Genomic DNA, 12,490 nt, shown 5'->3' with positions numbered 1-12,490 from the left:
AGCAGGTTGATGGATCTTCAGCAGGAGAGGCTCTAGCCTCACAGTTTGAGCTTGATTTTTCATTGATCGCATGCTTGGTTTCAAGTGTGATGGGATCAGTGTGGTTCTTGGACAGTGGTGCGTCTTTTCACATGACGGGAGATAGAGATTTGTTCTCTGATCTGGAGGACAAAGATCTTGGAGTGCACATCGAGATGGGCGATGATGGTAGATGCAGTGCGACCGGTATCGGTACCATTTCCTTTGAGAGGGAATCTAGTAAACCCTTCGTATTGAAGGAAGTCATGCATGTTCCAGGATTGACGAAGAATCTCATCTCAGTGGCGATGTTAGAAGACAAGGGGTATGATGTTGTTTTCAGCGAGGGAAAGGCTTTCCTGCGCAGCAAGACAACTGGTGAGACCCGGAAGATAGGGGTTCGAGTGAGGAACCTTTATCAGTTGCATGTAGATGGATGCGCAGCAATGGCGGGCAAGGCAGAAGGATTGGTGAGCCGAGATGATGGCGAGTTGTGGCACAGGAGATTGGGTCACCTTCACCATGGAGCCTTGAAGATACTGTAGCAGATCACTACAGGGCTTCCTAAAGGCACACTTGCGCAGTCAGATCAGTGCAAGGGGTGTACCTTGGGGAAGTTTGTGAAAGCCACCTTTCACGAGAAGGATAGTCGCGCCACGACGATCCTTGAGAGAATTCACACAGACGTGTGTGGACCTTTCTCAATTGCTTCGACAGCAAAACACAGGTATTATGTGATTTTTGTTGATGATTTCTCTCATAAGTGCTGGATCTTCTTCATGCAGAAGAAGAGCGAGACATATTCAAAGTTCTATGAATTCAAAGCACTGGTCGAGAAGGAGTCGGGGAAGAAAGTGAAGGCTCTTAGGAGCGATAATGGTGGTGAATACATCTCGGATGAGTTCAAGGATTTCTACAAGGCAGAAGGGATTCGTAGAGAGCTCATAGCTCCCCATAACCCACAGCAAAACGGGGTAGCTAAGCGGAAGAATAGAATGATTGTGGGTGTTGCACGGGCAATGTTGCATGATCAGGGCCTACCCCTTCACTTCTGGGCGGAAGCATGCAATACAACAGTTTATGTGCAAAACCATTGTCCTCATAGGATACTTGGCATGAGTACACCTGAGGAGACTTATTCTGGTAAGAAGCCTGATCTTTCTCATTTGAGGATTTTTGGTGCTAACATTTACATGCATGCGACGAAGGATGCCAGGAAGAAGTTGGAGCCGACCACAGAGGTTGGGATATTTGTGGGGTACACTGATACGCCCCACAACTATCGTGTGTATTTGCCAGACAGTGGTAAAACTGTTGTGCGACGAGATATAAAATTTCAGGAGGAGAAAGCCATGAAGTGTTCGCTTGAGAGGGAGCTACACTTGCATGCAGATGAGTAGCTATTAGTTCCTAAGGATGAGCTTCAGGACGTGGATTAGCCACAGGACGAGGTTCATGGAGTGGAAGAGACCACTCATGTAGCGCCAACCATCAGAGGGCGAAAGCGCTTGACAGAAGCTGAGCGACTGGCTCAAGATGCAGAGAAAGTTGTAGGACCACCTACAGCCCAACACAGGCAGAGACAGTCACCTGATCGGTACACTAGATACATGGCTCTGATGAGCAAGTGTGTTGTGACTGAGCCATCCTCTTTCGAGGAAGCTGTGGAGGATCCCGCATGGGTAGACACCATGGTGGAAGAGTATGATTCTATTGTCAGAAACAGTGCATGGGAGATTGTTCCTAGACCGGAAGGGAAATCAGTGGTGGGTTCGAGATCGATCTACAAGGTCAAGCAGGCAGCTGACGGGAGTGTGGAGAAGTAAAAGGCAATATTTGTTTCCCGAGGCTTTTCACAGATAGAGGGGATCGATTATGAGGAGACCTTTGCACCTGTCGCAAGGTATTCTTCCATACGGACGATTCTTGCTCTCTCAGTGCAGATGGGATGGCACATTCATCAGATGGATGTGAAGACTGCGTTCCTCAATGGAGTCATTGAGGAGGAGGTGTACATTGAGCAGCCCGAAGGCTTTGAGGTCTTCAGCAGCGAGTCGCATGTGTGCAGGCTCAAGAGAGCGCTGTATGGGTTGAAGCAAGCACCACGTGCTTGGTACACACGGATAGACAGCTATTTCACAGGACTTGGATTCTCCAGGAGCGAGGCGGATCCTAACCTATACCAGATTGTGGTGGAGGGTAAGTTGCTTATCATTGTACTGTATGTTGATGATTTGATTCTAACGGGTGATGAGCTATTGATACTGTCATGCAAGAAGGATCTTGCTACAGAGTTTGAGATGAAGGACTTGGGCCTCCTTCACTATTTCCTAGGATTGGAAATATGGCAGCGCAGTGGTGGACTGTTTGTTTCTCAGGGCAAGTATGCTCGGGAGATACTGGAGAAGTTCAACATGCATGGCTGCAAGCCTGTTGATACTCCTCTTCCTGGAGGTTGGAGGAAGGAGGATGCCACTTCGGGAGAAGAAGTGGATGCCACTGTTTATCGATAGTTGGTGGGGTCGCTGATGTATTTGGTCAATACACGACCTGATATATGCTATGCAGTTAACCAGCTTTCACAAGCTATGGTTAAGCCTACCAAGCTCTTCTGGAAGGCGGGCAAGCATGTATTGCGCTGCTTGAGAGGCACATCGGGATATGGTTTGTGGTACAAACAGGAGGATGAGGTGAAGCTATGTGGCTTCACAAATGCAGATTGGGCAGGGAGCCCAACGGACAGAAAGAGCACATCAGGAGGGGTCTTCAGTATTGGATCGACAGCAGTTTCTTGGTACAGCAGGAAGCAAAGATCCGTGGCACTCAGTTCAGCGGAGGCCGAGTATATGGCAGCAAGTTTGGCTGCATGCGAGGCTATATGGATGAGGAAGATCCTGGTTGGTTTGTTTGGTTCTCATTTGGATCCTACTGTGATTTACTGTGATAACCAGAGTTGCATTAAACTCTCGGCTAATCATGTATTTCATGATAGATCTAAGCATATTGACATCAGGTACCATCATATCAGAGATTGTGTGCAGCGGAGGATCATGTTGCTTTCATACATTCCAACGGAGGATCAGGATGCTGATATTCTTACGAAGGCTCTCACTAGGAGCAAATTCGAATACCACCGAGGCAGGATAGGGGTTGCTGATAATCCATATCTTGTCGAGAGGGAGTGTTGAGATTGCAACAAGATGATGGAGCTTAGTGAAAAGAGTCGCCTTCACTAAGTGGGCCCGCAGGAAAATTATGGCGCAAGTTCTATTTTTGATCACAGTGTGGATGATCACAGTGTGGGTGACCACAGTGTGAGTGATCACAATGTGGGTGACCAAAGTGTGGGTGACCACAGTGTGGGTGATCAAAGTCTATTTTTAGACCGTCTGTCAAAAATAGAAAAGTCAAATATTATTGTCTCATAATAATATTTGGACTATAAACTTGATCTTATTCTCTTGGAGCACTTCAGTTTGAGCTACAGATGTGGCCCATGCAGCTGTCAGAAGGAAGTATGCTTTTCTTATGAGTCATTTGAGTTGTTGCATGCATGACTTCAGTTAGAACTCAATCAGTTGAGTTTGGTGGAGTTGATTGTGGAGTTGATGGAGTTGTGTTCAGTTTGACTTGGTTAAACTAGTTGTAGTTAGTCTAACTGCAAATAGACTAATGATGAGTTGTTAAAATAATTATTAACTCATAATACAACTATAGAATACATCAGTTAACTTAGTTTCATGTTAGTGCATGTTCAGTTCAGCAGGGACAGGTGTTAGAGAATCAGATTGCTATCAGTTGTGACTATAGTTGTGCATCAGATCTTGCACAATCAAGGGATTGAGTATGCCAATGAGTTTGTTCATGTATTTGCCCAGTTTGTAGCTTCTGCTCATGTCTTACACATTGTGAGTGATTCTTTGGAGGTGAAATATGAGTTTGGTAGACCATTCTCATTCATTCTTGAGCAAGTATTGAGCAGTGGAGGCAGGCAAGCAGTGGAATAGATTTGGAGATCAGATCTTAGCTGTATTGTGTGTAACAGGTGGAGCTGGTACTGGATTGCTTGTGATAAGCATTGTACTTTGTAATGTTACATGGTCTCAATCATTAATATACAGATAGTGTGGGGTTTTTAGCGAGATGCTTTCCCCGGGTTACATACTGTGTTAATGTGTGAATGCTCTTGATGTTTTATTGTTATTGATGCTGCTGTATTGATGATCAACGTAGAGGAGTTTATGTGTTGTGTATGTATTCCGCAATAGTACATGATCAGGATAATCTCTGTTGAATATGTGTTAAATTATTCAAAATTTCTACAAAATATGTGTTTGAGTTTCATAGAAGAAACTTGGGTGTTGTAAGCCTAGCTGAGACATAGACGAGTAGGCATGTTTGAATTGTCATGAGTCAAGCTTTAGTTTAGCAGTTGTAATTAAGGTGGAGTGTTAAAATAAGCTAATTACTCCCGCATGAGGAGTTGGCTAAGACTATAGAGTCAGTTAACTAAGTGTTGAGGGTTGAATATTGGAGTGTTGAGTCAAGTCGAGTTAAGTGATAGATGACTTTTAGTGTGTGGTTGCATGTCAAGATATTTTAGGTGAGTCGCTAGTCGAAAAGGTTAAATACTCTTCATCGGGTTCACTGTAAGTATCAAGTTTTGTTTGATCAATAGAAGAGACGTAACTTGTATGTTTTTTGTGTGAATTTGTGTTTTGTCTCCTCCACCTTTCCAACACGATCTCTTTGAGACTCTAAAATAGTCACAGGTGCTTAAAAAAAATAGAATACAATATTCAAACCCTAAACCAAAGGAAAAACTAACCATAACTAACCATGCAATGTTCAAATCTAGTGGAAAAAATGACAGTTGTTTGCTCCCAACTAACGTTGGAAAATAAAATTGTAGATGAAAGTCAGCTTGACTTTCAAAAAGGGACACCTTCGGCGTAATTATAAGAGGTTAGAAAGTGTTTTGGTATGGTTAGAGAGTAATAACGACAGGATGCTAAATAGATTTTCGAAATGGTGTATTCTTTTTAATGGTTATGGATTATGATGTGATCTTGATAGTATTTTTGGTATTGTTGTATTTAATGGAAAGTCAGTGATATTAAAAGTGAAAAATATATTTCACGTAGAAAGCAATATTTTAAACAAATAGTTTTAAATAATGAGAACAAAAAATAATAAATTATTATACAATTTTTCCAAAAGAAAAACTCTATACTTTAAATTATGTTAGATTTATTGTTTAAAATACAGTTTTGAATCCAAATAATCATAAATAAATAAAATACAAAAAAGAATTTTTTCATAGAATCATAAGAAGGTTACAAAGAAAAATAAATACCATATTTATAGATTCTAGTTGATGGTAGCTTTGAAATATTTATTTTAAAAAAATTATTGTGAATCCAAAGAATCATAAAGAAAAAATATGAAGAAGAAAAATTTCATAGAATCATAAGAAGTATACAAAGAAAAAAATCCTATATCTATAGATTCTAGGTGGACGACAACTTTGATATAGGTGAGAAAATTGTTTGCACATTAATGTTGAAGGACGTGAACCCAAGTAGCCTTCAGCACTAAAAGAAGGAGATGACCAAAATTTTCCATATAAAAAATTCCAGTCAAGAATGAAAATATTGAGTCTATATTTGAATGAGCTTCATATGAAAAATCTCATTGCATTAAAGCTAGTTAACCAACTTCTAGATCATCCCAATAACAATATGTTAACTTGAAGAGATGATTAGAGGTACCTATGCAATGAATTTGAAGTTGGTGTAAAAAATAAAATGTAGGAAAATGAGTTTGTTTTCCAAATATATTTTTGTTTATTAAAGTTGTGCCTAACTATGTGAATTTTGAATTTTCCTAACAAGTATGTTAATATTCTTGAAAATATATAATGCATATATTTTTATTAGTACAACCTTTTGAGTATTTAAATTATTGAATCTTGCTATAAAAACTTGTGGAGTTGTAGAGAACAAAGTGTTTTTGCATACAATTAATTTTCCAAAATTGATAGAACATTGCTATACATTGAGTGTATATAACCGATTCTCGAGAGTTGACTTTCAAGGGAGTGTAGGAGTAGAATGACAATGACAACACACAAGGGATTTTCTTCACTTTCTTCTCAAGCGATCTGGTGGGCTGGTGTAAGGTCATCCATCGTTGGATTAGGAGGGTGTGTGTTGAATGGGGATGGAGAAAAGGCTCCGAAGCTACTTTTTCGAATGCATGAATAAGGTGGAATACCAAAGTCTTTTTTTATCGTGAGCATTCATCCTGACTGTGGAAGCTTAGTAGATCTACAACAAGACAAGGGCATCCATAATTACACTATCAAAGGTTGTCTTGAATAATATGTTTCTATGGGAAGTGCCCTTGTAGAAACATGTGAAGTGTAGAAGCATGAAGGATGCGTGCAATACATTTGACAAAATGTCTAAGAGAAAAATTGCTGCATGGAATTCACAATTTGCAAGGTATAGATAGAAAGGCATGCCTAAGGATGTCAAGATACTATCTTGAGAAATGTAGTGAGTAGGTGTTGAGCCTAATGTGATCTTTTGGACTTCAATGATTGTGACTTATGCACAAAATACACATGGAGAGGGGGCTTTACACCTCTTGAAAGAAATGAGTGCTTTCACCATGAAACTAAACTCAGTTACCATAGCTAGTGTTATCCCAATATGTGTTGACTTTGTAGCTCTAAGTCATGGTAAGGAAATGCATGGTTATACGATTAGAAGTCAAACTGAGTGAGATTTTAATGCGACAAGTGCATTGGTAGATATGTATGCTAAATGTGGGTGCACTAAGAAGGAACACCAAGTGTTTAAAAAAATGAATTAGATAAATTTAGCATCATGGAAAGCAATATTTGGTTGTTATGTGATGCATGGTCATGGCAAGGATGCCCTTACATTGTTATGTTGAATGCAATTGGTTGACTGGAATCATATCCAAATATCGTTCACTATTCCCCGTTCTATGGGTAACCAAGCAACCCTAGTTGATAAAGCCATGATGGATATGAAACCTGCATAGATGTTGCTACCTGTGCGCATGAGTGATATGATTTCACAAGGAGAACTTCCTCCCTTTCATAGTTTTATGTTGGAAGAAAGATAGGAAGAGTCGTACGAGGAAATATTTCAGATCCTCATTAAAAATATAAATGGTAAATCCTCCCTATTTTGGGTCGAGTCTTTGGACTCAGTGGGAAATCTGAAGCAACACGTCATGTATAGGTTGGGCATTCCTGTAAAAATGTAGTGTCTTCCTTTTGAAATGAGTATGCTTTAGGATCTTTCTATGATGAAGGACTATTGAATATCAAGGAACTCTACCATAATATTGAACCTCAAGCTTCATGGTGGAGCTCTGGGGCTAGGGACCTCCAGTGGATCAGCTTCCTACAAGGATCTCACATAGGGAAACAGTTCCATACCTGCAAATCATCCTTAAATCAACCCAGGTCCCTACATTGTAGAAAAAATGAAGCATGTGTCTACCATGTAGGTTAATCTTCCAGAGTTAAACTCCCTTTTTTCTTCTCTCCAATCCAAGATTATGATATGCAGGTCTGATGGTTTTTTTCCTAGATCTAACATTTTATACCACTGGGTCTTTTCATCCCGAACCCCCAACTGTGAGATCTATTTATGTTCCAAATGTTTTTTATTATCCAATTTGATACTCAAGCAAATCTGGAAAAAAGTATTGAATGATGGGCCCTAGTTCTGGGGTAGATGTGGACTCCTCATTACCCCATGGTTCCCATATTTTGATGCCACAAACATGGTGGTCTCAACTATGCCGTTATGAATGGGGCTACCAAATCTCCCCCTTTCTTTTTGGCATCACATTATTCTAGAGGAAATTGGAAACACTAGGAAAATTCAACAATATGGACCTAAAAAAAACAAAGAAAGGCCTTTTTCCTTTGCCAAAATTTGCATAGAGAGAGACCTCAACAAAGCTCTACTTGAACACATACTACTAAAACAAAAAATTTCAGTGGACGCAAGTATTAGAATATGAGAACATGGCCTTCACATGTTGAATATGCTTCCAAACAGGACGCTTGCAAAACACATGCCCTTAGGAAAATAAGATCCCAAAAAGGAAAAAGAGGCAGGACCATAAATCAAAAGGATGCTAGGGTTATGATCCTCACCTCTCAAAAGAAGAAGAAGAAGAAATCATAAAGGACCATCCAAACCAACCATAACTTGAAGCATGGATCTAACATTGTAGCATATCCCATATGTAGGATGGCATTGAATGACAAGAGATTCAAACATCAAAACAACAAAAAAATGAGGCACATACAAAAAATGGGACGGGGGGTTCAAAAAGAGTTAAGGTTTCTAAGAGCTCTAACTCAGAAATAATCCCCATCAAAGTCAACAAGACCCCCACCAAAGTCAACAAGATGTGAACTAGCAATGGATCCCCACCAAAGTCAACAAGATTCCCACCAAAATAAACAAGATATGAACTAGCAATGGTTCCCGTTGGTCCAGTCCAAACAAAGGGGAATAACAAAAAGGAAAGAAAGAAAAGTTTTGTGATTATTATTACATTTAATCTCCAAATTTTCATATGTTTTATTCTCTTTATCTCATAAACTATATTTATCTTAAGAAATGCTTACAGCATATGCAAAATGTAATTTTGTTGTTTGTTTGAAGATGAATAAAATTACAAACTTTTCCTTTTGAAAAGGAATAAATTATTTTTCCAAAATTTAGAATATATATATATATATATATATATATATAGATATATATAAGATAAAGACTACCATTAATCCAACTTAAAAACTTTAATGTTATTAAACATTTTTTTTTTTAATTGTAAATCTTAATGTCTTCTAATACATTATATATATTTTTTTCTAAATAATATTTTTAATTTTGAAACCATCCAATGTATCCAAATTCAGAATGTCTATATTTATCCTTAAATCTAGCAATTTATGATAAAACATATTTATACTTATTAGTATATTTAATTTATATATATATATATATATATATATTAAATATACTATAAAAAGAAAACCTTCTAGTTTCGAATATTTTCAAAGAATTTTCCTTCGAAAAGATGACTAACCATCTATGCTAACGGAAGTTTGATATTTAGTTGGGATTCTTGAATTGAATATTTTATTAATTTTATTGGGGAATTGAATTGAAATTGGAAAAGTCATAAATTTATAAATTTAGAATTAGAATTTTAATAATAAGAAATTTTTAAAATTTTGATTTTTGATTTTTATTTTAAAATTTATTTAAAAGTTAATTAATTTTATTTAAAATTAAAAATAAATTATTAAAATTACAAATTTAAATGTGAATTTGCAAATTTATATAAGTTAAATATTTAAAAAAAAATTAAGACATATTATCTATGTATATAGAATTTCATTACCAATTATATCACCAAATTCGAAGAAAACAAACAAAACGCGAAGAAGATAAAGTGTTTTGTTTTCAAAGATTTGTTCTTAAGATTCAAATAAATACATATAAAAAGAACAATTTGTCATGTGTTACTCTAATTCCCATTTCAAAGTAAGATAAATGTTAATTTTGTATAAGACCAAATAAGATGGGTTAAAATCATAAATTTGAGTTTGAGATAGTAATTTTGTTTAAAACTATATCAGAGTTGTTATCCGTTTCTCTCAAAAGGAGAGGACTACAAGACAATAAGCTCTTTCTAGATATTCATGTATGATGGGCTGCCTAAGCATTAAGTCACCCGTCCTCACCAAATTGTTGTACATAGTCGGTGGAAATTGTGAAATCCAATACGTGACGCTACTTCGCAATGAGATTATTACACCTCAAGAACCTTTTTAATGAGCTTTTTCAACCGGTCCATATGCTTTTTAGCAAGTTCATTTTCACAGTAAGTGTACAAATTTAAATATATTATAACTTTTCTTTAATTAGGTTTGTGAAAAGCTTGTGAAACTGACAGTTTAAATGCAGACGTAAGCAGATGACATACGTTGAAGATGTAAATCTATGGCATACAACTTTGATGAATCACGTGACAGTGGACTCTACTTGTCGCACAAGAAAATTAACTCATGGATTAAGAAACATTCAAGTCAATTTTCGTATGATACGCGGTCGCAATCGTCCTGATCCTGAGACTGGATCTTAGAGTACTGATCAACGTCGGCCCATAGAATTTGTGGTGCACTAAATTGGGAGCGGGAATGATGTGGTGGGTATGACTCAGCTTCTGGGTAAACATTGCTAAAATCAGCTGCATTTGAGTAGGAATGGCCAGCGCTCCGTGCAGTTGTTCCAGGAGATGCTGTCAAAAAAGAATAGTCGATCTCAATATTAAGCATCTCGCCATCTTTTCCAATTTCCCATTTCATCGAGTCACTGATCTCATCAAGAGCAGGCGTTTCATTAGATGGCAATGTAATCCGCGAGTTTATGAATTGACCGCATCTCAATGATTTTGCGGTCTTATAAGTATGCCCTTGCGCTTGCAGACTGGGAAATGTAAAAGCCTGAGAGAAGCTCTCACTGGCCTGAGTTGAAGTAGAATCAGTCCACAGCGGTGAGGAAGAAATAAGCTGGTTGTTGGTGGGGTGTATATCAATTGCAAACTCATTGTTTTGTTCAAGTTCTTGCTCATACTTCAAATCCAATCCGTTCTGAACACCATAAAGCTGATTTTCTTCACTGATCAATGCATTCAAGATGGTATCAAGGGACTGCAGGCACCCTTCAGGAATGACGTCCAAAGGTTTGCCAGAGTGAAACCCCATATAACCACCATGAGCCTGCGCAGGGACTGTATTAGTATTGTATGTGGGATCGGATTGCGAGGGGATATCAAATTTTGTGCTGCTGTTGCCGTTGGCTTCGGTGGAGGAGCAGGGAAATTCTTTGAACTTCTTTTTGATACAAGAGTTCCAATAATTCTTGATCTCGTTGTCCGTGCGTCCAGGCAAATAGGAGGCAATTTGAGACCACCTGCGTCGTCAACACCATTCACTTTTCCAGATCGATGGACAAAAAGTAGCAGTTAATAGAAGAGAGCAGATGTGCATGAATGGATCAAAAGAAAACCTGTTGCCCAGAATAGAGTGTAAGTGTATGATCAATTGTTCTTCTTGGAGTGAAATTGCTCCGTGTTTAAGGCCAGGTCGTAAGTAGTTAATCCATCTCAACCTGCAGCTCTTTCCGGATCTCTGCAGACCTGTATATACATGACCATGAATTAGTCTAAGGTGTCTTACTTAGTTTGGTTGGGAAGCTCTTTTTATGAATAAAATTGGAAAGGTCTGCAATTCAGGTAATGTATATTTTGGAAATCCTATAAATATGAAAGAAGTTTATCATATTTTTTTATATTCATCAAATTTCCAAAGCCTATTATAGAATTGAAAATTCTCAAATATAAAATTTACTTATTATTCACTATATGCTTGAAAATTCTTGATTATAAAAAGGAGACTTAACTTATTATCGATCTTGAACCAAAAGCAGACGGTAGTCACTGAAAGTACTATATTTGTACAGACAAGGAAAAGGGTATTCACTGAGATATTATATAGAGGATAGGGCACTCACTACAAAAACAAACTTTGCATTTCGTTATAAAGACTTCGTTAAAAACGTACTTCATAAAAATTAATGAACTACTCTGTTTTAAGTAAAATGAAATGCAAATCTTATGTTTCAGGTTTATGTTTTGATTTTTTGACTTTTTTTAATTTAATTGGAATGAATGCAAACTAAATTAATATTATTAACGTTGTTAAAATACTAAAATAAAGCAGAGTAGAACTGAAATAAAGCAGAATGGAACTGGGTACTTCATTAATTACCAACATGCTTGGCCACATAGCTCCAGGTGCAGCCGATATGGCAGTTATTCTTCATATAATTGATAAGTTTCTCGTCTTCTTCAGGTGACCAAAGACCTTTTCTTATCTTCGGTTTGGAGGAAACGGGGGCTCCATCTAGTTGCCCTTGTGTGCACCTCATTTTTACCCTTGCCTGCCAATGGATCTTCTCTGCGAGTAACTCAGTTCGGCGGTGAGTTCTCGTACCTTGGCTGATCTGGGCTTCGGAATCAACTCGTGGCAGATATATAGACGAATTCACAAGTAGAGCGATGGCGATCAACAGGGATGGATGGCGAAAGCATGGAGCCCATAAGCCTTCTATTTTCCAAAGTCGCACATGGCAACCGACCAATCATTGGATTTGATTCCGTATGATTGTGACCGTAGAATCTGTGAATATAAGAGCAGGAACCCGAAACACAGGTAGATGTGAATGATAAATGACGATGTCAACGAAACAAGAGTAACATTACTACGTGGCCCGAAATTTCACTCCATATGTTCGGTCATTGAACGTCCCTTTACTGAGTTGCAGCTACGAAAGACATATTCAAT

General features: G+C 38.0%; 1 protein-coding gene across 1 annotated transcript; it reads right to left on the bottom strand.

The window, feature by feature from the left end:
- Positions 1 to 10,171: 10,171 nt before the first annotated feature.
- LOC149248944 (uncharacterized) lies at positions 10,172 to 12,074 on the bottom strand. Its single transcript, XM_089451449.1, has 3 exons — positions 11,915 to 12,074; positions 11,154 to 11,283; positions 10,172 to 11,057 (listed from the first exon to the last, which is right to left on the bottom strand). The coding sequence occupies exons 1-3, from the start codon at positions 12,072 to 12,074 to the stop codon at positions 10,172 to 10,174; spliced, it is 1,176 nt and encodes a 391-aa protein (XP_089307575.1).
- Between the last annotated feature and the right edge of the window lie 416 nt (positions 12,075 to 12,490).

The sequence above is a fragment of the Pinus tabuliformis genome, chromosome 7, assembly GCF_031772625.1.
Source record: "Pinus tabuliformis cultivar Carrire ecotype Pingquan chromosome 7, CPIR1, whole genome shotgun sequence".
Taxonomy (NCBI): domain Eukaryota; kingdom Viridiplantae; phylum Streptophyta; class Pinopsida; order Pinales; family Pinaceae; genus Pinus; species Pinus tabuliformis.
This window is presented reverse-complemented; position numbering and strand designations above follow the sequence as displayed.